Raw genomic sequence first — 26,938 nt, forward strand, 5'->3', positions numbered from 1 at the left:
AATTAGGCGAAATTACTTCTAATATTTCATCGGATAGTTTCAAAATTGGGCGAAATTTCCATGTGATGAGGAGGTGATTATAATTTGAGAATAGATGAAGGAGAATTAAACAAATGCAAGAAGGTGTTTCTAATTATTAGCACCTCCTTTTTTTAGGAGTCTCTAATATTGCTCGGTTTGGAAAATAAAGCGATATGGTGAGGAGAGAGAATATGTGCGAGCTTATATATATATATATATATATATATTGGTTTGTATTAGAATTCAAACTCTTAAATTTGCTAAAAGACAGTAATATAATAATAGGATAGATGGTAAAACATCATTATATTCAAAGTCTTTAACCACTTTTATGGAAATAACGTTGAAAGAGGACAAACCCATTTTCCATACTCATTGAAATAAAAGTGAATGTAGAAAACATATAATAAATCATAGTGAAGTAGCAATTATATTGATGTTAAATAAAAATTAAAAAACAATGAAAGAAAGCATTTACCTTGAGCAGCAGAAAACGACAGATGTTTAGAGCGGCACCTCTTCTATTTGTCTATATCCGCATCATTTTGTCTATGATTTTAGTTCTACTTACCCTAAAGAGATCCAGGAGTGTGCCTAAGTCAAAACAGTTTAAATGAATTGTAAAATGGGATCTCAAAAAAAACTTTCACATTGGGATCTACAAAAAATAAATGAAATTTTATAACAATTACCAATCCATAACTGAACATTTTGGCTTATGAGAATAATAAAACACCGTTTTCAAGTAATATTGAAAGCAAAGTACCATATACTTAGTTAGTTTGGTTCCATGTAATACATATAAGGACCTCGACTTCTTTGTACATCCCTTCAACTTATTTGATTCTGAAGCTACATACAATAATAATTTCCACTATACTAAATAGTCAGAATTGTAACATACCCATAATTTTTACTTTCTTAGTTTTTTCACACAAAGCTAAGTGATCACAAACAATTTCATCAGACTCAACTACATCAGCAGAAAATATCCTAAAATAAGAATCAACCAATAAAATGAAGTTTTCAATTGTTTTAATACCTAGGAATTAATCAAATACTTTATACTTATCTTATTTAAATTTATTTATTGCAATAACACAAATCCCAACAAAACAGTTCCACAAAATCAAACCACCAAAGTAAGACACTCTAAAACACTAAATTATATAAAAATGGCTATTATGATGTCATATGATATTGGAACTTGCAATAAGTAAAGAAGCTAGGTGCTAGCATAAAATTTAAATTAATATTAGCTTTTACGACTTATGTATGAGTGGATGCATTGTAAGAGCGCCAATAAATATATCCTTGGAAGAAAACCCTTAGCAGCCTTGAGGATTCGACTGCCCTGCCTTAAGAGTCCAGAGAGAGCGGTGGGAAAAATCATAAGACAATAATAGGGGATATTGAAGACAAAGAAAAGGACATGCTGAATAGTAAACTTCTAAAGGCTGACTTTATGTATGCCTAAGTAGAAAAGTAAGCAGAATCTTGGATTGCCTACTAAATGGTTAGAAACTGAGGAATGGTGGAAGAATTATTAAAACAATGAATTTTCGCACATGTGTATTATATATTAATAGCTAGGGGTGTGCACGGGTCAGTTCGGGTCGGGTTTGGGCTAAAACCGACCACCAAACCAACCCTATCGGTTTATGCAATATTATAACTGACCCGACCCGACCCGACTCTATAGACTCAATCGACCCACACCCGACCGACCAGATTCTGTTCTATCTGATACCCGATCAAAACCGACTGTTAGTCGGTTTACCCGACTATAACCGACCCGACCCTAAATTCTTATAACCTCTCTGACTCTCTGTGACCAAATTCCAATTATAACATATATAAGTTATTGAACTAAGAAAAGAGAGATATTTCCTAGGCCCCACAACAACCCCCAGAACATTGCCAATGTGAAACTGCTGTTCAATCATTTCAAACATGCCCACGTATCCAAAATGGACTTGGTCCCTGTAGTTGTAGGCAATTAAACAAGAAAGCATAGATTTTGACTAACAGTCCTCGTCATTCATTCCTGTACCATGTGAAGTTCTACAAAAGCATGTGAAGTTCAGAACTAAATGTCCTCGTCATTCAGAACTCCTCGTCATTCAGAACTAAATGTCCTCAAGCAGATTCTAAACCTGTACCATGTGAAGTTCTACAAAAGCCCTCGTCATTCATTCCTGAAAAACTAGGCAAGTTCTGATAACTTACAATAAGCTTTATAACAAAGCGTGTTGCGAGACATACCCAAGTATTCTACGTACACTATAAACTTCTATCACTCATCATTATCATATACTTGCAGACAAAGGGCCACAGACACCAAGTCAATCCTGTTCTCCTTCCTTCCACCGTTCATCTTGGTCAAGCACTAACCTCTGGTGGTAGGACTCCACAATTCCATATTATCTCTATTGCATATATCCTTGAAATTTGCCTCCATTGCATTCTCGGATACCCCTCTTCTGCTGGACATCAAGACGTGCAAAACTAAACTCCAATTTAGAAAGATCGGCCGGGGATAGGACTATAGGAGCTACAAATGCAAAGTGTTGTGGCTAATGCCATTAAACCAACTATTTCTTATGTGAATCTGCATCAAAGCGGTGAAAAAAAAAGCATCTGTGGCCAGTCAGGTCCTAGAATAGATATAAGCATCTAAGTCTCAAATATTAACCATTTCACAAGACAACATTTTTTCCAATAATAACAAAGACACAACACATGATAATATGGTAAGAGCCTAAGAGGATTCTAACGGCAGAAATATATACAGTAAACAAGCCACAGAGATTGAGAGCAAAACAGATAGTATACCAACACCATAATACTGAAGAAGTTTAAATATAACTAAAAACCAATAGCATCCACAAAAGCCAAAACTATCCACACAAGCCACAGCTATCAAAACAAAAGCTATCCACATGATCCACATCTATCTGCCTATCCACACCATCAAGCTCTAAGCACAACTGCATTTCATAACGAAAAAAAAAATAATCCAACTTATTCAAGTTCACAAATAGACATAGTGAATGAACTTCACAAAAAAATAAACTTAAAAACTTGATTACCAATCAATTCTCCGCAGCATTAGGCTCAGAAGAAGTCGATCCAAATAATTCTGCAAAACAAAAAAAAACACAAGCATATACATACGTAAGTCGAACTACACAAGTACATATTTTAACAAAAGAAAATAACGATAGACTAAACATTGCAATGCAAATTATTACCTCCATCTAGTTTATCATATTGCTCGATATCATCCATTGATTGTCTAAGATTAATTGGAATTGATGGAGAACGAAACCAATCTTGTGCACAAATAAGGGCTTCCACCGTGTTAGGAGCTAACGAACTACGGAAAGGGTCAAGTATCGCCCCGTGCTAAATGCAGACTCAGAAGCTACGGAAGATATCGGAACTGCCAAAACATCACGTGCAACAAGAGAAAGGATCCGATACCTAGAAGCGTTGATCTTCCTTCAGCCAAAAACCTCTCAACCTCAGACTTATTCTGTAAGTTATCTTCCTCTAGCAAGTGTTGCTGAAATTCGGCGGCTAGTATAGTAGGATCTTGCTCATCATCATCAACATCCATTCGGCTTGCTGTTTGGCTCACGTTCACATCAATAGGTGGCTGATTTGAAGAAGGATAGTGCCCAACATACCACTCATACAACACAACCAAAGCATCTTTCACTTTCTTTGCTTCATCATTAGCTTTAGTTTCTTCATACAACTGTTTGAAGGAATACGACACATACTTCATCTTGAAGCGGGGATCAAGCACAACACCAACATATAACAAAATGTTAATCTTATCCATATCCCAATACTTATCAAATTTAGTTTGCATATGCATAGCGCCATTGATCTCAAAGCGTGCATCCTCACTTCCATTAAACTGAATCAATTTCTTCTGAACAATTAGAATTTCACTAAAGAAATTATTTGAGGTAACATAACGAGAACCTGAAAATCGCAATGTTGCCTTATAGAAAACTCTTAGAAATTTCACAAATAATCTAGCACTATTCCAATCAGTTAAGGTTGGAGGCCCCTTGATCTTATCATCATCAAAGTAAAGGGTGTATTGTGGGTCTTCAAGCTCCAATATCTCAAAGGCACTTTGGAACTTCTCAGCAACTTCTAACATCATGAATGTCGCATTCCATCTAGTTGCCACATCTAAGCATAAAAGTTTGGTGCACTCTATTTGTTCTTCCTTCACACACTCCTTGAACCTGGCTAACCTAGATGGAGATGACCTCACATACCTCACTGCAGTACGTACTCGGAAAATAGCATCATTAACATCTTTCGGGCCGTCACAAACAATAAGATTCAGGATGTGAGCACAACATCTCATATGTAAATACTTATGTCCCATAACGGTGTCTTTCCCAATTTTTTTGCTTTTCTTCAAGTAATCAATGGCAACAGAATTAGAACTTGCATTATCATCAGCGATTCTGATAAAAGACTATGGACACCCCAATTAAGAAGACACTTCTCTACCATCTTTCCAATTGTCTCACCTTTGTGATTTGGAACTAGACAAAAATTCAGAATTCTTTTTTGTAAGTTCCAATCACTATCGATGAAATGAGCAGTCAAAACCATGTAATTTAAGTTTTGAATACATGTCCAAGTGTCAGTTGTTATACATATTCTATTACTATGCAGAAAACTCTTTAACTTTCTTCTCTCCTCCATGTAAAGTTCGATGCAATCCCTACCAACTTGAGTCCGATAAGGCAAATTTGTGAACTTGGGCTGTATAACCTTCACAAAATGTCGAAACCCTTCACCCTCCACAAAACTAAATGGCAACTCATCAATAATAATCATTCTAGACAGAGCATCTCTACAAGTTTTTAAGCTAAAACTAACAGCAACAAGCTCTTTATCTTTGAAAGACAATATTTGTTGTGATTTATCAGCCACCACCTTATTGTTAGGATTCTTCTTACATACTTTCATATGACTCAACATATTAGAAGTTCCACTACTTTTCGAAGCACAAGCATAACTAACAGGGCAATAATTACATGTGGCTCTTGGATTTTTGGGATCACAACCCTCTATCTTATGAAAATGATCCCAAGCAGGGGAAGATAAGGATTTTCTTTTATTACCTGCCATAGTAGGATCGACCGTATCCGTAGGATTTTCAACAGTTGACTGTAGAGATGGACCATCACTAGGAACCTCAGTAGAAGCTATCTAATAAAAATGACACATATTAGCAATCAAGATAAAACAAAAAGCCTGTGACAGATGTTGTTGTTAATTCATTAATTAGATTGGTTTTGGCATACAAATTTTTTTCACTCAATTGTGAGTATTCATTGTGCTCCATCAGTTTAGGTCATACATACAATGTGGTTTTCGATAGTAGTCAAACCAAGTAGAGTATGGAAGAAAGCTCAAGTGATAACAACCGCCCGGCTGTGTAAAAGTTAAAATGTAAAAAATGAAAAAGCGAAGGACATAATTTGATAAATAGCAATAGATTGAGTAAAGAATAGTAAGGTGAATGTATGTCTTTTTTCTCTAAAGAATTGAATGCTCTTCGTTCACTAAGCAACCATATAATTTGATTATTGAATGAAATTATGTATCCTACAAAAATAAGATGTGTGTAGAGTTGTAGACATAGAATTATAGTGTAAATGCTAAATAGTATTTTCGAAGTTGAGCATTGATAATCTAATGAATAACAAAGAAAAGCTAGCTTGGATGCATACCAAAATGACTAGAAGTGAAGATCCCCCATTTTCTATGATTGGTGTGCTGGAGAAATCAGTTGGGTACTCAACGGTTGACTCTTATTGTCGTTATTGACTTATTGGTTTAGCTTTATTCAATGGTGCTCGACTGCTCATCTTCAAGAATAACGAAATAATGAATAATCTAATGACCCAATTTTATATAGTCTTTCAATATAAAATATGGTCTTCAATCTTGTTTTTTTAATGCAACTTGTTGAGCTTTTTACATTCTACGTTCTGACTACAATCGGCATCGATGATGAATTGTTTTTGAGCATCAATGATGAACTGTTTTTGAGAGAAACACAAAAAAAAAAAAAAAAAAAAAAAAAAGAAAGAAAGAAACCAAATAATTAGTTATTACCTTTGTTGATGATGGTGTCATGGTGCTGACTGATGGAAGAGTGGTGGAGGAATGGTGGCGGCTAGACTGGTGGGGGATGTAGCGGCTTAGCCCTAGTTAATGGATTTTTATTTTTTACTAATTGGTAATTTGGTGCGGTATATTTCTAATTTTCTACTAATCTAGTATATTAAGATATTGCGGATCGGGTCGGTTATTTTCGGTTATACCAAATCCAAATCGAGCACCGAACCGACCCTGTCGGTTTTGCCATTTAACAAACCGATCCGAACCGTCTTAAATGGATAACCAACCCACATAGCTCGGGTCGAGTCGGGTCGGTCGGTTTAGTCGGGTGCATCGGTTTTATGCACACCCCTATTAATAGCAATGAGGTCCATCTACACACTTAGATATCTTTTTAAAGCTCTCCAGTTGCTTAGTATCCTCAAAACTAAGTTGTTTGGTATTTTCAAAGGTATTAGAATCACCATATATACATGTTCAATATTATCAAAAAAATAGCGCCGCTCCTAAAATCCGCCTCATTGCTTAATCTGCTCCTAAAAAAATAGCGCCACTCCTAAAATCCACCTCGCCATATATACATGTTCAATCTCCAGTTGCTTAATCTTTATGTCACTTGAAACCGTAGTTAAACTAAGTAGTTTATGACTATTTAGTACCATGTACTTTCATAGTTTTTTCCTAAATGGTACCTATACTTTGTTTCTCGCCTATTAGTACCACGAACTCTTAATTTGGTACAATTTAGTACCTCTGTCTATTTTACATCTCATTCCGTCCAATTTGTCTAACGGAGACTGATAAGAGCCCAAAACTGTAGTTTTAATCCTGTAACAGTCATATTATTAAACCAATTATGTGAGTAATAATTAAGAGTTAACACTGATTACGTGTTTTTATTCATTTCAGGCTTCAAAGTCCATTATGTGCAGAAATGTGCCACTTTAGCGAGATAAAGGAGCAAAGGTCGGTTACTAAGGAGTTTCGTGATTAAAGGCCAAGATTCAAGAAGACAAAGCCTTTCTAAAGCCCGGTCAAAAGCTGAAAAGTCGAGGCGTGAAGCTTGACACATAAGTCATAAGCGGAACTTCGAAGGCCGTATCTTTGGACTCAGACCTCGGAATGGGGCCTACCTTATGTCAAAACGACCGGCTCGGAAAGAGCTTTATAATGGTATAAGCCTTGATCCAATCAGAGGAACAAAAGTGGACGAAAATTCTGTTGAAGCCAACTACAGCTGAAGAGGCCTTTTTGGACTGAAAGAATTGGGTTTTGGGCCTGATCAGGCCCAAAACATGGCTCCAAGCCCATGCACGATTTTTGGATCTGAAAGTATAAAAACCAAAGCTTCACTGTTTGTTAATGGTAGCTAGTTAGACCTAAAACTATAGATAATTATAGATCTAGTTTTCATGTAATAAAATTAAGTTTAGTTTAAATTAAATTCTTGTTTTAGATTAAACTCCTAGAATCATTATTCTTAATTAGTTTGATTAATCAAATAGCTAGTTTGTCAATTTCGATTCTTGTCATTTACAATTGTTTAGATCTAAATTCCCTTATTACGTAGATAGCTAGACCTAGATTAGTTAGATTATTAATTTAGTATTTGAATCAATGTTTTATTATTCATTATATAGATTAATAAAATAGTGTTCTTGATAATCTAGTTTCATTTCCATTAATTGTTTAGTTTCAATTCTTAGATTCAATTACTTGTCATTATTAGTTTCAATTAATTCTTGCATGATTAGTTTCTAATTGAGTTTAAATAAGCAAAGTTCAAATCTTTATATCATGTCTTGTTTGAATTCCATTGGGAATGATAGCGTGATGATTCTCGGCTAAACCTCCATTGAGGGGGTTGAGAAGCCTTGATGAAAGCTTGATTCCGATTATCGTAGAGTCGTCATAATTTCCTTTCCAATCTAGAAACGATTAGTTCACCATGAGAATGGGTTTAATCGTTCACATACTAGTTATGAATTGGTAGAAATGCCATGTGTAATTAGGGATTAGGAGTAACCATATTGTTCTGCGAAGCAGTTCAATTCGGATTACAACGATTCGTCGTTAGTAGAATTAAGTCGAGTTAAGGTGGAATTATCATAGAATCAACGTAGCCTTCCCATAGTTGTTTTAATCATTGACTAGTTGCATCTTGTGGGTAATTGCATCGTAGTCTAGTTGCCACTTCGTAAATCTCTCATTAGACTTTAGAGAGTAAGAGTACTTATTATCGTAAAAACACAACATCTTGGAAGGACTAGGAGTGGAACGAACTTCCTACTCCACTATATCTCATAGGATATGAGAGTAGAATCTTTGATAAAATCTTAGGCACATAAATTAGTTTTAGTTTACTTACGTTTTGAGTTTTATCGTTCATTTCGTAGGTAAACTATTCATTTTATGTTTTATCAAATGGCGCCGCTGCCATCTTAGTTTCACTTTCGCATTGTTTTTGTAGTATAAGTACTTTTCTTAAAGTCCCATTTCACCCACCCACCCTTGTTTGATTCATACTATGGTTTTCCGATTCAGCGTTGAAAAGTTCCGCGAAAAAAGTACACCGGCGCACCCACCCCAAAAAGATAAGAACACTTAGCGACCGCCCCATGTGGAGCTGACCGACCGCCCTAAATCATCAGTAACTTGAAGTTACACGAGGTAGCGACAGCTACTAAGCGAAGCGCCCGTGCCTATGCTAGATTTTTCCGGATTTCTACAGTTTTGATTCGAACTTTGATTTTTCAAGTTTTTCAGTGTTCTAACTTGTTATATACACTGAACAGCGTAAACAAGGCGCTATTCATAAAGCGAATCAAGGACACAATCAGGTATTCCTTTCTTCCACACCTCGCGATCTCTGTTAGAGGTTTATACTAGTATATCGGAATTGTTTGGAGTGTTGGCGTGTTTAGCTAAGTTTGGTCTTAGCCTTATATGAGATTAAGGTGCGGCGAACAAAAACGAGCGTAATTACACAACAACGTCAACAAACAAGTCTATCTAGTATACCACCCACTACACCTCTAGCTACTATTTCACACACACAACCGATATAATGCACGAAGGCGAAGAGACTCCTCTCTCGACTTCTACAAAGCCTTGGCGATAGCCCCAAATCTTGCATCGTTCTAGCGGACCCGATTGGGGATTTCCAAATCCCCAAATATTTTAATTTGTTACCCGTTTTTCATGGATTAGACCATGAAAAACCTTATCGGCTACATGCATAGGATTGAACAAGTCCTAACAACATTCCACCATCTTATGGTTGGTGCGGAACAAATTAAACTAAGGGTATTCCCTTTCACCTTAGCCCGATAAGGAGGCGTCTTGGTTAACTGCCCAAAGCCTAATTACGTGGACTCGTGGGCTAAACTTGTTCAATTTGTTTATGGAACATTTTACCCCCCCCCCTAAAGACGGATGAGATGCTTTCCAAGATTCATTTCTTTTCGACAAAATCCTCATGAATCATTTTGAGGAGGCTTGGAATCGTTTCACCGATCTCCTTATAGAGTATCCACATCATAACTTAGCGAAAAGACCGTTAGTTCGTGCCTTTTTCAAAAGACTTCTACACCACCATAAAGAAGTCCTAGACATAATGAATGGGGGTAGTTTCTTAAGCAAAGGAGCCTTGGAGGCTTATAATTTTTAGAGGATCAAACTAAGCGAAATAACAACTGGGGGTAGTGGCGATATCCACCGCTCCGCTAGTTCATCAAATACTGATTAAGGCGCGGTATGATTGAAATTAAACACGATCCCGAGCTTAAAACTCTAATCGAATCACTCACTAAAAGGTAGAGGCCATTTTACGTTCAACAAAAGCATATCCCGTCATGAATGTAAATTCAAATCCATGTAGTTTCTGTTGGAGCCACAGAGCATCCCGCCTTCCATTGTCTATAGCCTATGAGCAGGCTTGTTCCATTAATAGTGAACCTAAGCCCCTTGGAGACAAAATCCCAACCCGGTTGGAGAAATAACCAACCGTCACACCTCCGTGGTACAATAATCAATATGTTAGGCCAACGCCGTTTTAACCAAGCTCCACCCACGACAAAGGGCGGGGGTCGGGGTAATTTTAATAATTATAACAACCAAGTGCAACCTCGACAAGGACAAGCACAAGGTCAAGGTAGTTATAATAATTATAATGCTAATAGAGGTATCGTTCTGGTAAATAATAATTATCAAAATCCACCCATAAATAATTCACGTGAAATAGTTCCAGTCACACCACCCGTGACTACTACACCCACACAACCGGATCATCGACCTTCATACAAGTGAGCCAAAAACTTTTCCAAACCATGGCTCAATCTAACCAACAACTTCTACAATCCGTTAATAATTTAAGCCAACAGTTGACCCAAGATAAAGCCCAACCCAAAGGTGTGTTTCTAGGTCACGAAATACCTAATCCTAAAACAACAAACACAGCCTTTGAGGTAACCGATAATACTAGTAATGAATATGAAAATGTAGGTGAGCTAAAGGCCATCACCACTCTCCGTTCTGGCAGAGTGGTTGATAACAAAGTAACTATGCCTATAGTTACCCCACCAGTAGCCCCTACACCTGCTATTTTACTAGATACCGAAATAGAAACTGAAGAGCCTACCACTGTAGAGGTACCAGTTACAACACAACCTAAGAAACAAAAAGCCACGGTTAAACATCCAGGTGATACCATTGCTAAATATAGAAAGAAACCACCGTTTCCACAAGAATTAGCCGTATTAACTAGGGATACTAATTATGAGGAGATTAGGGACGTTTTCAAGAATCTAACTATAAACCTTCCCTTCCTCGAAGCTATTAAAGAGCTACCACACCATGCTAAGTTTCTTAAGGAGTTGTGTACTACTAGGCGTAAGACAAATATACCAAAAGACGCCTTTTTAACGAACAATTCCCAACTCTATCGAACATAATGGAATTGTTAAGTACTACAAGGACCACTCGGTGGATTTCTATTGTCTGCAATGCACCTTAGGAGATTCTTATCGACGACCGTGTTATTAGACACGGGGGCTAGTGTTAACTTACTCCCATTTTATTTGTATAGACAAATAGGTCTAGGCGAGATGCAACCCACTAAAATGGCGTTTGCAATTAGATCGATCGGTCTATTAAGTATCATAAGGGTGTGGTCGAAAATGTTCTGGTAAAAATTCAGGATTTCTACTATCCGGCTGATTTTGTCATCCTCGATACAGAAGTCGTTAATGACTCTGTCCCGATCATCTTAGGGCGTCCTTTCCTGGCAACTGCCAATGCGCTCATTAATTGCCGCAATGGTTCAATGTCCATGTCTTTTGGCCATTTTGCTGTTAAAGTAAATGTTTTTAAAACAAAGACACAGTTACCCGATTCATCTATGGATGGAGAGGTTAGCATGATCGAGAGCTTTGCTCGAGATTATTTCAACAACACGTTCCCTGATAATCATATGCCCAAATTTCATCCCTACACTAGTCGATACACATATTACGGATGAGAATGACATAGATGACTTTCTCAAAGATATAGAGGACTATCATAGTAACGTGGATATGACCAATCTAGATGAGGAATTCGATGAGTTTCTTAGAGCAGGTGATGATTCACCCTATCAAGAACTACTTTGCACAACATCCACCTCGACTCCCTCCCCGACCCTTACAAAGGAATCTCGAGTTTGCACTCGATCCTTTTTGTTCTCTCCGTGGTTCATAATTTTTTAAATCCACCTAGTAAACAAATACTTCAGAAGGACAAACCATTTGACACCTTCATTTTCAGACTTACGACAGTCCCTACCTACACCATGAATGAGTTTTGTGCTAAACCCACATCCTCATTGTTTACATGCTTTCCTTCTACAACTTATCCATATCCACCATATCTTCCACAACCATTCACTTTTCCATACTTATTCACTAGGACACCCTCTCGTTCAAAAATGAAAAAGAAGGTGCATGCTAGGTTATGTTATAGGGTTATCCGACTCCGCTTTCATTTCACTAGGTTGCGTCATAGGAAATCTTGGTGCTTGATTGTGTTTGGATATGTTTTCTGTGATATTTATTTATGGAATGATCTTCACCTATTTCGGTTGTTGATATATGATAAACTGCATGTTCATACATATGTTTAGAAAAAGTCTCGAGTATCTGACTATAAACGACTCAACTTTTGTGTTTGGTGCATTTCCTTTCATTTATGTATATTGGTGAGTGCACCATTAAGGTAGCTGGGCCCTCCCTATGGAGTGTGTAGCTGTAAGTATCGGATCATAAGTCCACGTTTAACATAATTCACGTTTTCCACTCTTGCATGTTTTCTCATATTTTTGAGTCATGTTTCTCTATGGGGTGAATTATGTCTTTCTTGTTTATTGTTTTTCATTATAAAAGTAAAAATTTATATATATAAATATTAAATAATAAACATACTAATTTAGGAAGTCTCGGGAATCTGACTTTAAAAGACCCACTGTTAAAAAAACAAATTTTCTAAACTTTGTTGTAAAAAATTTGTTTGGGGGTGGGGTGTTCGTGTTTCAGTCCTAGAATGTTTTATGTCCCATTAGAGTTGCTTAGGCCGTTTATTTGTATTCCGATTCGGGTTGACATAATCTATGACTTTAGAGTTCAATCGTTCGCATAACGTACGTCATGCACGCACTTTGAGGCGTTTTCCACTATCTTATATGTCATCTACGGTCAGAATAGAGTCTTTTATGGATCATTGGATTAGAAATTCTCTCCTGATCATTTCCATATCTCATTCGCAGAAATCGGACCGGTAACGAAGCGGCAATTTAAGTTTGAAGTTTCGCGAAAAATCGGAAAATTCAAAAATTTCGAATTGGGCTTGGGCCCAACAACCAGCTTACCGCAGCCGTACGCCCAGCTTTACCTTTCCCCAACAGTCAGCGTTCATCTTTCCAAATTGCCATTGCGACCACCAAAGCTCCAAACTAAAAAAAAAAAAAATTAAAAGAAACCAAATTAACCCACGCCAACCATCAAAATTCCAATTCAAATCTCCTCTAAAACCAAACCACCACCAAATCCACCAACTTACATCACCAAAAACCCACGAAAATTTACAAATTCAAGTTGTCGCGCCACCACTGCGCCACCACCACTGTTTGCTTCTGTCGGCCGATTCAAATTCCAACACCACATCCCATTTAAACCCCCACTACATTCCAAACACTAAAATGGCTCATCAACGTCGAATTTTGTCGGAGCAAGCTTTTACTGGCGACCATTTCGTGCCATTTTACGGTGACGAAATGATCAGTAGAGACTGGAATAGCTTGTGGTACTCGATCGAAGCCTTTTACCACAAAGACTTAGTCCGACGGTTCTACAACACGAGGGAGTTGGAGGGGACTAGAATTTTTGTTATGGTGGAGAAGAGGAGGAAGGAAGTAACTACTGGGTTATTGGCCGAGATTCTAGGCATTCCGCCTAGAATCCATCTGGATGTCATGTTACAGGAGTCCCAATATAATGGGGTAGAGCCGTTGATGCACGTGACAGTTATCGAAGGGAACTACAATCCGAGATCGCATTGTGTTCGCGGGCATCCTCGAACAACAACCCGGGCCGCGCGGCTCGATGGATTGGTCGAACGATCTGGGGAAGGAGAAGGTCGGCGACATCGGTCCGAAGCTGCCTCCACATTTTATGGATACTCCGGGAGCAGAAAGTCACGAGTTACGTATCACGGGAGTTTTGCTTAGCATGATTAGGGGAGTAGGGAAGCTGTTGCACCTCTCCACGTGTTGATAACCAAGATCATCTTTGAAGTTGAGAGCGACTCCGTCGATAGGTCTTACATCACCCTACACGAAATCCTCGCATCTATAAGGATTGTGTCCAACGAGTTTGGAGGTTGCCCGAGGATAGGGTAGAGGGCGAGGAGGATGGGGAAATGAGAATGCCGGAGGATGGGGAAATGAGAATGCCTCGGAGGATGAGGAGGACTTGACTTGTTTTGATCGCGGATGCCCCTAGAGGTGTTGGTCGGATGCGTAACGCATGGCGTAATTCATCGTGGCATCGCGTTCACTCAACACTATCTGCGAAGACCTCCGGACTCGACAGGCTACTATCCATCATAACCGAGATCCGATCCCGCCGGAGGATGGCGGTGGGAACAGATGAGGGCGAGCTAGAAGCTCGGCGCCCGATTCGGGCCGACATGCTTTGCGATTCCCACCTCACGGGGATTCTCCTTTTGAGGACACACCATCGAGGCACGAGCGTCGTCGCCGAAAGACGAATGGTGCTGGCCCATCGGGAGCTCAGGAGCCATCTCCTGAGCGTGTGCCCTCCGCTACCAGTACCGAAGTGGTTAGGGATAGTATCGTTTGATGTTTTTTTTATTTGTAGTTTCATTATTGTTATTTATTTTAATGTAAGTTTAATTCCGTAATTTGAATTTTGTAGTGAAATGTACTTTGAATGAAAATTTTAATATAATGAGGTTATTTTCATTGTGCGTGGTTGTTTCATATTGATCCCACCTTCCCAAATTGTTTGGGGGTGTATTATCTATTCCAGCATGATTTTTATATGACCCTCGTTTTAGAATTTATTGCGGAGTCAAGGTGAAAATATAGCCGATTAGGCATATCTATGAATAAGTATCATGGTAGGATGAAATATGGATTAAATAGGTAGATTCTATCCTAAATTCAACTTAAAAGATACTAGGTTTGTTTTAGAATCAAGGAAATGAGTTGTTTCCGTTTTCGGGTTTGGAAAGTTTAGGATTTTCGAACCGTCGTAAAACTTTTGGGCTTCTCGATCCGTTTTAGCAACTTTAAACCTATATAAACTTCATCCATTCTACACTCACAACTCACACTACACCTAACCTCCATCACTCCCACGATTCCCACGTTTCGTCTCATTTTCGATCTTGACACCTCGGGCGGCTGCGCTTGAGAGGCGGACTCGCAGCGCTCAATTTTTTTTTTCAGAATTTTTGTCGAGTGCACTTGCGCGCTTCAAAGTGAGCGACCAGCTCAAACACTGGAATTCCAAAATCTTCAGATCGCGCCCGCGCCCAAGTAGAGCGCACTCGCGCCTTGACTTCCGTGGACCAGAAAAATTCCAGTTTTTCTGCGGGGTGTTCCCGGATCATTCGTAGCTAGTTGAGAGCATAATTTTGAGATGACATCTCCTACATTGATACCGGAACAGTCTTTCGAAGATTTGTTCCAAAGCACTACTTACGGTGCTTGGTTTCGCGAAGCGATCACATACGTAGGCTGGGAACCGCTTATGGTAAGACCTGATGCACTTTATTCTCCAACACTAGCATCTTATTTTTACGATAACTGCATTTTCTTTGAAAGACCAGATGGAGAACAAGTGTTCTCCATCAACATTGATAATGAACCAATGGAAATTACCAGGTTCTTGCTAGCATTTGTTCTTGGACTTGCTATGCCCGCTGAAATATAAGACCTATGGTGTTATTGGGTAGATAATATGTATGTCTACACTTATGAGTTTTGCATGAGTCGTATGGCTGGGCATTTTTCGATATCGAGGACCAAGGGGAATATAATGTCGCCTTTGGTAGCTTTGTCCATGAACATAGGAACTGTTATGTTTTGGATCATGCTAAACATTTTAGGGAATGGCGTTTTTCTTACGTGAATGATGCCACTTGCGGCGTCTTCCTTGCTTTAGCCACGGGACGTATGTGTCATGACCTTCCCGAACCTTGATGTCTAGTTTAGCTTCGATCCCATAGCATGAGGCATAAGTTCCTTCTTATGCCCGTTCTAATTTCTCGTATTATGCTATGTTTCTTTCCTGTTTTTTTGTACACGTTTTCGCGGATTGGATTACGATTAATCGTAAGACCCACAAATAGTATTATTCGATCTTTTCCGCAATGATGACTTGGCAAAGGGTGGAGGATACAACCTCATCAGGTTGCACCCTACACCCCGTCGGACCAAGTGGCTCTTAATAGGTTAGCAATAATAGATGATAAATGGCGGGAAGCCGGCAAATTATCATGGCATGGCAGACGCGAAGGAACCTCACTTCTTTATAGAAGAAGAGGATGAGGAAGATGATGAGTAATCGCGGGGAGATAAGGTAAGTTTTCATTCTAGTTAGTGTATGCTTATGTCCCAAGCAATTTCATTCTTGTTGACCCCATAATGGGTAGAACTTCATTATAGAGTGCGTCGGTTTTATTTCCTATATTAGTATGTTCTAACTTTGTTTTGCGGATGTTCCTGAATTTCCGCAGCGTTTCAATGGTATTTTTCCTACCCTCTTTATTTAAAATACTTTGAGGACAAAGCATACTTCTTGTTTTGGGGGATAGAAACACGTGTAATTAAGGCATCTGTTAGGATATAGATATGTATAATATGCATTTGTTTTTTCAAAAGTCAAAATTTCAAAAATTCAAAAATATAAATAAATAAGTTCATGTTATACACTTAGGAATATTGGTATTGTTTTCCTTCTCTATGCTCTTAATAATCTAGAAGTCTCACGTATATTTTGCATTAGAATAATTTTTAGAAACTTAGGTTAATATATAGGTAATAATCTTTGCATCTATCTATAAATATATTACATGAGTATCGATGATTGTTAGCAGTAAGTTTCTGAAATCTAGGCTAGAGTACTTATTCTACAAATCCTGTGAGAATATAGCCTAAAGCCTTACATGAGCGAAACATTTGAGAAATGACACAAGGGAGAAGTAAAATCCGGATAGAGAAATCACACGTCCACTTGCTTGATCACTAAACCATATCCTAAGCGAGAATTTAGGCCCTCTTTGGATCGATATAGCCAGAAATTCGAACCTATGAATTATTTTCCGCTAGTCGCCCCTCTGAGCCTTTCTTTAGCCTTTCATAAACCACAAATCCTTTACCCTGTTACAAAAACAAAACAAAATAAAAAAAAAAAAAATCAACCTACCCAATTTAGATAAGTCTGAGAATAGAATGAGGAAGATAGAAGAAGAGAAAAACTTGTTTAAACAAAAGTTAGTTAATTGCTTCAGAAAATAAAGAAAAGAAGTTTCCATCCAAAGAAAAGAAAAATAAAAATAGAAATAAAATAAAAACTCCAAAAAAATAGAATAAAATGAGTCAAAAGCCAAAGAAAAAGAAAAAAAAATATGGCTAAGGATGGAAACAAAGTGTAGAAGCAAAAGTAAATAACAAGGTTTTCTCTAGTTACATAGTATGAAGACTCTATTATCTCAGACTTGTCCTTTTTGAATATCCATTTCCTTCCTTCTTAAACCATCTCCTAATCCCCGAAACGCCTAATAAAGACCTCTAGCTCAATTAGGAATATGTTAGTGTGATAGTAAGTGGCGGATGTGTTTGATCGACTCAGAACTTCCTTTGTTGTCATTGAGATTGTAAAGGTAAAGTGTGCCCACCGCACTGCTTTGGAGTATGAAAACTTGAGTGGAAAAATCAGAATGTTGTATCTTGACTATTATTATGAGAACCTACTTAAGGACGCTATTCCGAGTTTTAGAAACGAACCTGCTAGGCATTTCATAGTATTACTCATTGTATATATGTTTATTGTATATGATTGATTATTATGCATATATTAGCTTAGGTTTCGACTTGATTACTCTATATGCATTGCTAGTGAGAGGTATAGTTAATTTAGAGCATGAATAAGGAAACAATAGTTTTATTTTTTAGTCGTTGTAGTATAGATGAAGTTTGTGAGTACCTTTACTGGAAAACTCCCACGAGGCTATAACTCCTCCACTAGGGAATTCCTAGTGGTTTAAGGCCTTGTTGCATATGGTCAATGCAATCGCACTCAGCGAAACGAGAGTAGTTAGAACTCCATTTTTGGTCACTTATTCTAATTTCTTATCTTTGCTTGTGGACAAGCAAAATGCTCTTTGGGGGTGGTTTGATAAGAGCCCAAAACTGTAGTTTTAACCCCCAGTGATGATCATACTATTAGACCAATTATGTGAGTAATAATTAAGAGTTAACACGATTCGTGTGTTTTTATGCATTTCGGGCTTCAAAGTCCATTATGTGCAGAAATGTGCCACTTTAGCGAGATAAAGGAGCAAAGGTCAGTTACTAAGGAGTTCTGTGATTAAAGGCCAAGATTCAAGAAGACAAAGCCTTTCTAAAGCCCGGTCAAAAGCTGAAAAGTCGACGCGGGCAGAAACAGCACACAAGTCATCAGAACTTCCGAAGGCTGTATCTTTGGACTCAGACCTCGGAATGGGGCCTACTTTATGTCAAAACGACCAACTCGGAAAGAGCTTTCCAATGGTATAAGCCTTGATCTAATCAGAGGAGCAGAAGTGGACGAAAAGTCTGTTGAAGCCAACTGCAGCTGAAGAGGCCTTTTTGGACTGAAAGAATTGGGTTTTGGGCCTGATCAGGCCCAAAACATGGCTCCAAGCCCATGCACGATTTTTGGATCTGAAAGTATAAAAACCAAAGCTTCACTCTTTGTTAATGGTAGCTAGTTAGACTTAAAACTATAGATAATTATAGATCTAGTTTTCATATAATAAAATTAAGTTTAGTTTAAATTAAATTCTTGTTTTAGATTAAACTCTTAGAATCATTATTCTTAATTAGTTTGATTAATCAAATAGCTAGTTTGTCAATTTCGATTCTTGTCATTTACAATTGTTTAGATCTAAATTCACTTATTACGTAGATAGCTAGACCTAGATTAGTTAGATTATTAATTTAGTATTTGAATCATTGTTTTATTATTCATTAGATTAATAAAATAGTGTTCTTGATAATCTAGTTTCATTTCCATTAATTGTTTAGTTTCAATTCTTAGATTCAATTACTTGTCATTATTAGTTTCAATTAATTCTTGCATGATTAGTTTCTAATTGAGTTTAAATAAGCAAAGTTCAAATCTTTATATCATGTCTTGTTTGAATTCCATTGGGAATGATAGCGTGATGATTCTCGGCTAAACCTCCATTGAGGGGGTTGAGAAGCCTTGATGAAAGATTGATTCTGATTATCGTAGAGTCGTCGTAATTTCCTTTCCAATCTAGAAACGATTAGTTCACCATGAGAATGGGTTTAATCGTTCACATACTAGTTATGAATTGGTAGAAATGCCATGTGTAATTAGGGATTAGGAGTAACCATATTGTTTCTGAGCGAAGCGATTCAATTCGATTTCTGACGATTCGTCGTTAGTAGAATTAAGTCGAGTTAAGGTGGAATCAATCCCCCTCTAACTCCTTATCATAGAATCAACGTAGCCTTCCCATAGTTGTTTTAATAATCGACTAGTTGCATCTTGTGGGTAATTGCATCATAGTCTAGTTGCCACTTCGTAAATCTCTCATTAGACTTTAGAGAGTAAGAGTACTTATACGTAGAAAACACAGCATGCGGAAGGACTAGGAGTGGAACGAACTTCCTACTCCACTATATCTCATAGGAAATGAGAGTAGAATCTTTGATAAAATCTTAGGCACATAAATTAGTTTTAGTTTACTTACGTTTTGAGTTTTATCGTTCATTTCGTAGGTAAACTATTCATTTTATGTTTTATCAGAGACCTCACGTGTTTAACCACGTGACCTGGGTTTATCTAATTAGCACCTAAATAACTCCATTAGCCCGGATTATCGGGGAAAAAAAAACTCAATTAGCCCAATTAGTTAAGACATACTTCAAAAAAGTAAAGTGTTGAATAAAAAAAAGCCCAAGAAAGTGTGAACCCTAAAACTTAAATTTAATATCAAAGCGAAGACAATGAAGGTAATTTAGATTAAGTTTATCACTTTTGTTGAATATATGAAGGTAATTGTTGGGGCGTCCACTGAATCACTTACGAGTTTTGTTTTTCTCTCTTGGGGTGTCCTGATTTCTCATTTTTTTAATGCTTTTCAGCTTTTAAAACATTCAAAAATGGTTTTAATGTAGTTTTGTCTCAGTGATGAAGATATGTGAGATGAAGATACCCTAATGCAAGATTCTATTGTTCAGTATGGTTGTTTGTACTACCTGTGCTTCTTGATAAATTTTTATGTGTTAATTCTCTTTTTATATTTTTTTGGGTGGAGGATTGTTGATAAAATGAAGAAAGTTCATCCTTGGAGGCATGAGATATTGATTCTAATTTCTCGGAACTTGATGAATACATAGAATTACAGATTGTTTAGTTTTCTTTTGGGATTTTTTTCCCTCTTTTTTGACAATTCTTAATTTGTAAGCATACATATGCTATTAGACTATGGCTAAATTGTTTCTGCATATGTAATAGGCCATATCTGCATGATTTTCAACAATACTATAAAAGGATCTCTTTGACATCTCTGTCTCACACACACAATCTCAAATGCGGAAGAACAAAGGTAAAAGTAGGAAACAAGTGAACAAGGGTGAGAATTCTAGAAAGGGTGAGAAATATCCAGATCATCTACTATCTTGTGTGAGATTTGGATATAACAATATGGCTCGGGAAGAAGTGATGGGTTCTAGAGCCTAGCTATGTTGATGAGCATGGTGATGAAGTTTCACATTATGAAGTACTTACTCATGTGATAAAATGGAGAGATGTAAGAGGTGCTGCTTTGGTGGCTAGGGGACTTCCTTCTGCATATCCAGAAGAAATTGACACTACTAAAAGAAGGGCATTTTGTGTCACTTTTTAAGTGACACAAGAAGTCACTTGTGTCGACTTCTTGTGTCACTTTTGAAACTAATTCTGAAGTGACCTATAAGCCCCCGACACATAAAGTTCTACCAAAAGTGACACAAAAGCCTTACTAAATGTGTCACTTTTTGTTAATAAAAGTGACACTTAAGAATAGTCTCTTGTGTCACTTTTAAGAAAGAGTGTCACAGTGCTTGTCAAAAGTGACACTAGTTGTGTCCGTTTTGGACCAGAGTAGGACATAATTTCATCAAAAGCGACACATTAAGTATACTAGTTGTGTCACTTTTGGACCAGAGTGAGACATAAGTACGTCAAAAGTGACACATTAAATATACTAGTTGTGTCACTTTTGGACCAGAGTGAGACGTAAGTACGTCAAAAGTGACACATTAAGTATACTAGTTGTGTCACTTTTGGACCAGAGTGAGACATAAGTATATCAAAAGTGACACATTAAGTATACTAGTTGTGTCACTTTTAGCCAGAGAGAGACATAAGTACGTCAAAAGTGACACATTAAGTATACTAGTTGTGTCACTTTTTGGACCAATGTGAGACTGAAGTACGTCAAAAGCGACACAAAAGCCCCCTTACTTCTTGTGTCACTTTTTGGGAATCAACTCCATGTAACTTTCAGATGAAAAGAAAGTGACAACATAAGAGTGGTCAGTTGTGTCACTTTTAATAGATATTATGTCACTTTTTCCAAAAGCGAGACAAATGAAAATAATTTTTTTTTAAAATTTTTTCTCATTTTTTTATTCGATCGTATTCATTTTTCAACTTGCATCCTATACGTCATAACTAAAATCTCATTAACCTGCTTTATGACAGAAACAACATCCACATACATTTATCAAAACATCACAACCAAAATTACTTTAACCTGCTTTATGATACGGAAACAACATCCACTCGAGAAGAAAGAAACAACATTCAAAACAATTAACTTCTATTAATTTCATCGATCAAACCAAGTATTTATCATCTAGTTTGACTCCCAACAAAAGAAGTCATTCCAATACCAAAAAAAAAAAAAAAAATATATATATATATATATATATATATATATATATATATATATATATATATATATATATATATATATATATATATATATAAACGCCAATACTATCGTCCTAGCAATATCTTAGCTTGTTGTGCGCACTTCCAACACCAAAAAACCTAGCTGCCATCTAATCATCTGTTAATCGATCCATGCACCCCAAGTAAGAAAAAAAGCAAGTGAATCAAGAAGGGTATATTGTACAAGTAAGAAAAAAATCGATAAGAAAAGTATATATACATAAAGAAGGGAAAATATGGAAGCCCACTTACCCAAATTAACTACTCAGATAAATTGTTGGATAAAGTCTATGAATTCAAGACGAAGTTCATCTATTTCAGTGGTGTAACTCTTCTTGCTAGAGAACTCCAATATCTGTTCGACAAAAAATATATTATAAATATTATGAAAATGAATAATACAGGCAATGCACTGCCTACCATATTTACACATGCACCAATTTATAAATTAGCTAAGAGTATATGAAAAATAATGCTACTTTACAGTCACCTTCTTTTTTAGTGGTGGACCAGGATCCTCCACTAAATCTCGCATAAAACGCAATACATAATATCCGCATACAATACCCCTAGTTGTTATGGGCACTACACATAATTAATACTTGCATTAACGATACACAAATTGGAAGATACTTTGTTTTGTATTCCAAAGAAACTAAATTTCTTGTCGTCACATAGTTCCAATTTGGATTTGGATTCATCTTTCTCTTTCCTTTGGACATATTTGATGGCTTGATCAAGATTGAAAATGCATTTATTTCATATATTCTCATTATTTTCAAGATAGAATCAAATATACAATGAAAAATACAATAAATAAAGACTAAACTCACGTGTTCACTAATAATTTTAAAAACTAGATCCGACTGGCCCTCGAAAATCTTTTTAAAGAGTCCAACCAATACACTTCCATTGATGGTATGTCAAGAACCATTAAGACCCAATTCCCCTACATGACCAGTTATGTGGATACAAATCCAATCAAATACTTTTAATTATATAACCAATCGGAAAAAAAATAAATAAAAATAAAAATAAAATAATTTTAATTATATGAAAATAATAAATATGTATTGCAAATGTATAAACACAGGTTACCCGTGTTGAAAAAGGAATTAAAAGCACACGATTACGTGTTCTTCAGCCAACTTCTAAATATATCGAGCCTTCTCATCATCCTTTGTATAAATAGTAAAATTTTCTTGGTTACCAAATGCGTACTTTGCTCGAGCAATTCCAAAAGTCGAATATAAATATCTACAGCATATATATATACATTCTGTTAAGTCGTCGCATGTGAAAAGTTAAATTATAACCAACACAAATAAGTTCACCAAATTATTCATACCTCATGTAAGAGATAATGTAACTAACATTTAACATTCTCTTCTCACACACTATGCTTGAATCCGATAGGGACCTTGCAAATTCCAATATTGTGGTCCATATTCCAGTTTTTTTACTTTTCGAAAATCCGTGGATTTTGAAATCCCAAACTATGCTCGAGGCTCACTGCCTCTACGAGGTTTAAGGCAAGGCTCAGAGGCTCTTGAGACTTAAGCCTCAATAAATATAAAAATAATAAAGGAGAACAATGAAAAATCAGGAAGCTTGGGATTCCTAATTGAATGAGCTGTTTTGATGCTCAAAACAAAACTTCTTGTCTTTAATATAATATTTGGAAAAGTTAAGAAGGAGATAAGTGTCAAAAAAAACAGGAAAAAAAAATGGGAAGAGAATAGAAAGATGTAGGCTTAAGCCTCAAGGCGCTAAATAAAAGGCTTAAGGCACAACATGAGTCTTCCGCCTCAATACATTTTTTAAAACCTTTTATGTAACAATGTTGTAGATATGAAGAAACAATGCATCATTTAGTAACAGACAAGTAGTTGAAACCCCATAGCCTCACAACGTTTATTATTAAGAACCAAATTTGGACAGCTACATACAAAAGGTATGTTAAAGACCACTTACAGTTCCAAAGGAAGGCTTATCCTTGCTAGCCTCAGTTAAAAACAAGCCACCAGCAGTTTTCTGCTCCGCCTCGACAACCTAAAAGAATGTAATCCAGCTAAAAGTGAATATCATTTTAATGCACTGTTTAACTTTAATAAAATTTCTTGGGGAACCTTAAAAAACAATACCTTTTTCTTAAGTTCCACTAGTTATGGACTCTTAGATCACTTGATTAATAACAATAGTTACAATATACATAGGATGAATTTATCTGACCTTGATTAAAACACAGTCATTTAGAGGCTTGATATCTTTGACTTCATCAGTCTTAGGAATACCCACAATGTCATCTTCCTTCAATAAAAGATGAGTTACCTGGATGTACAATTTTTGCAGTTATTGGCATATTCTGAAGATGAAAGAAACCATATGTGCCTACTGCATGTCCTTTAGATTCAAGAAGATGGAAATAATGCGAACATTTGCAAAAGATTTTGTCTGTACCATGAGCTTTGAATTTCATTACAAAGGTTTTGTGTAAAAGGATAAAGATGAGATCATTGATATTAACCAATGGGCAAAGTAATAATGGTTAATTTTCAAAATTAATTCCATCAGTTATACAATAACACAATGCAAATCGTGAAAGTGAAGCTGCTTACCAGCTGGTATGAACCAATGCATTGCTCAAGTATCTCTGCGCCCTCCATGTGAATATGCGTACGTAAAATTTTATTCCGACACGTGAAATGAAGAAGATTTGGGGTATTTAGTATAATTACATTGGAACAGGATATACTTATGATGATTAACATTGCTAGACTTTCAGAGTGAATATCAACCACGCACAGTCAACTTATTCATCACGCAAAGATCCAAGAATTTGATATTATCATGAATGATCTTAACATTCTTAAAAACTTCGCAAAAACAAATAATCAATTTCTGTAGCAAAAAATAGTTAGATAATATCAAATTCTTGGATCAGTCAAGGGTTTCTTCAATAATAACAAACTTGACATTACTTAGAGTAAGAGAAATGAGGTTGGAACAACCACTGAAAGGCAAATCATTTTCCAATTAACCTGATGAACCTTGTTAGAACTAGTTCAAGTAACGATGTACATTTGAAGAAGCCACAAGGAAAAGTATATATTTTCTTGGTGGATGATCAATAACAAAATAGTTCCAAGTTCTCAACACGTCTCATTTTAAGTTCTTCAATCCATATCTCAAACCGGCGGATACTATATATCTTGCCTATAATATGTAAGTAGGCAAGAACTTATACTACCGGTGTGAGATGATAGGACTTACCCGAATAGACACCATATTCAAAAAGGTTAACAGAACCAGCAACGTCTATGTTTTCTCCTATATTAATATTCTGAATTGATGTATGGTGGAATTTTAGTGTTGGGGTCGACTTCCATATGTTCCTCCATTGTCTTGACAGAATGCATGTCCTAACTGCCTCAAGTATAGGAAGGAATCCCAAGATATAACCTAGAATAAAATCAGGAAGGTCATTAATCCCGCCATAGCCTTTAAATTTCTTATGTTCCATTTTTCTCAGCAAAACAAGCAGAGAATTATGCCATATAGAGAAAAAATTGTAGAGAGAAATGGTACAGCTCATATTATGATTCAAGTATTTAACAACAGTGTTAATAAGGAAAACTTAATTATATGCTTTGCCACAAAATTGATTGATCATTCCACTAAAGTCCAAGGGATTTGTTGGATTGGTATTAGCCTATTAAAGCTAAATCCAACCCAATGATATCCGTACTACAAATGCTGCTATAGAATATAGGTAGACACAAATACAGTAGTCATTTAATCAACCTTTTTTCAGAAATGGAAGTAATCTTATTGGCTTATAGCAAAAAAGGTTAAAGCATCAAATTTGTCACAATTGCCAAACGAAAAAAAAATAGAGCCAACAAAAGACCAAAAGATACTGAGTGGCAACAGGACTAAGAAAGGCTAGCTGTGAAGAATTGAATTACCTGGATGTACAGTTTTTGCAGTTATTGGCATATTCTGAAGATGAAAGAAACCATATGTGCTTGCCGCATCTCCTTTAGATTCAAGAAGATTCACATTCGAAAAATGAAGTCCTTCAACACAGCTAATTGATGAACCAATTACATGTCTTATTAAAACAGTAGTGAGAGATTTAATAAGGATTGGGTTTGGAGAAATGAGGAAATGGCTGGAAAACCCTAGAGAGAGAGAGACAGATGGAGAAGGAAGGATGGACAGAGCGAGAGACCGCGGGGTGTGGGAGAGTGCACACGGGGAGGTCTAACGAACCCCGGTGAGAATTAGTTGGGAGGGAGAACGTGATGAGGTATGTTAGACTTCAGTGTTTTTGGGAGACGGAGTTTTGCTTTTCTTTTTTTTTTTTCTTTTTTAACCCTAATCCAATGGATTTCATTTTATTTATCTTTATTTTCCTTTTATGAGGGAACCTAAAAATATAGCCGCCCATGCTCAAATCAGGCAATTTGAGTTTCATTAGCATAGAATTTCTTGTGTCGCTTATTTATTTCGATTAGTATGTTACTTTTGTTTTCGTTTTCTGTTACACCCAGAAGTGACACAACAAGGCAAGCCAATAGTGTCACTTTCAAATAATATGACACAAAAAAAAATTACCTGGGTCATTTTTCCTAGAAGCGACACATCAGCCCTCATTCCATAGAAAAGTGACACATCAAAAGTGTATGTGTCACTTTTTTCTAGTAAGTGACACGAGACATAAAAAAAAAAGTGACACAAAAAGCTCTTCTTTTAGTAGTGTGAGGAGGAGTAGCTTATGCAGCAGTGTTGGGAATTTGAACAAGCTAGGTTATAGCTAGGGAGAGAAGCCAATGTTCAACTCAACCTAGACTGGTGGTGCAAGCTCTGATGTGTCCTCAGAGCTATGAAGATTTCAAGAATTCAATGAAGAAGAAAAATTAAAATAATTGATGTTGGTCTTTATTTCTTGGGTTTTC

General features: G+C 36.7%; 2 protein-coding genes across 4 annotated transcripts; both read right to left on the reverse strand.

Moving 5' to 3' along the window:
• Positions 1 to 3,448: 3,448 nt before the first annotated feature.
• On the reverse strand, positions 3,449 to 4,414 carry LOC147477455 (zinc finger BED domain-containing protein RICESLEEPER 2-like). The gene has a single exon (XM_086586016.1). It carries the CDS (start codon positions 4,412 to 4,414, stop codon positions 3,449 to 3,451), a length of 966 nt encoding a protein of 321 aa, XP_086442142.1.
• Positions 4,415 to 21,981: 17,567 nt separating this feature from the next.
• Positions 21,982 to 26,542, reverse strand: LOC147477456 (uncharacterized). 3 transcript variants are annotated; one of them, XM_086583314.1, is made up of 7 exons: positions 25,946 to 26,542; positions 25,251 to 25,439; positions 24,596 to 24,630; positions 24,210 to 24,308; positions 23,952 to 24,029; positions 22,230 to 22,332; positions 21,982 to 22,095 (listed from the first exon to the last, which is right to left on the reverse strand). In XM_086583314.1, exons 1-6 carry the CDS (start codon positions 25,974 to 25,976, stop codon positions 22,243 to 22,245), a joined length of 522 nt encoding a protein of 173 aa, XP_086439440.1. In that variant the 5' UTR covers positions 25,977 to 26,542; the 3' UTR covers positions 21,982 to 22,095; positions 22,230 to 22,242. The 3 variants fall into 3 exon arrangements, with proteins under 3 accessions (XP_086439440.1, XP_086439438.1, XP_086439439.1); XM_086583312.1 differs by having other exon boundaries at positions 25,251 to 26,542; XM_086583313.1 differs by lacking the exons at positions 21,982 to 22,095; positions 22,230 to 22,332 and adding an exon at positions 23,110 to 23,234 and having other exon boundaries at positions 25,251 to 26,542.
• Positions 26,543 to 26,938: the final 396 nt, after the last annotated feature.

This window comes from Coptis chinensis, chromosome 9 (genome assembly GCF_015680905.1).
Source record: "Coptis chinensis isolate HL-2020 chromosome 9, ASM1568090v1, whole genome shotgun sequence".
Taxonomy (NCBI): domain Eukaryota; kingdom Viridiplantae; phylum Streptophyta; class Magnoliopsida; order Ranunculales; family Ranunculaceae; genus Coptis; species Coptis chinensis.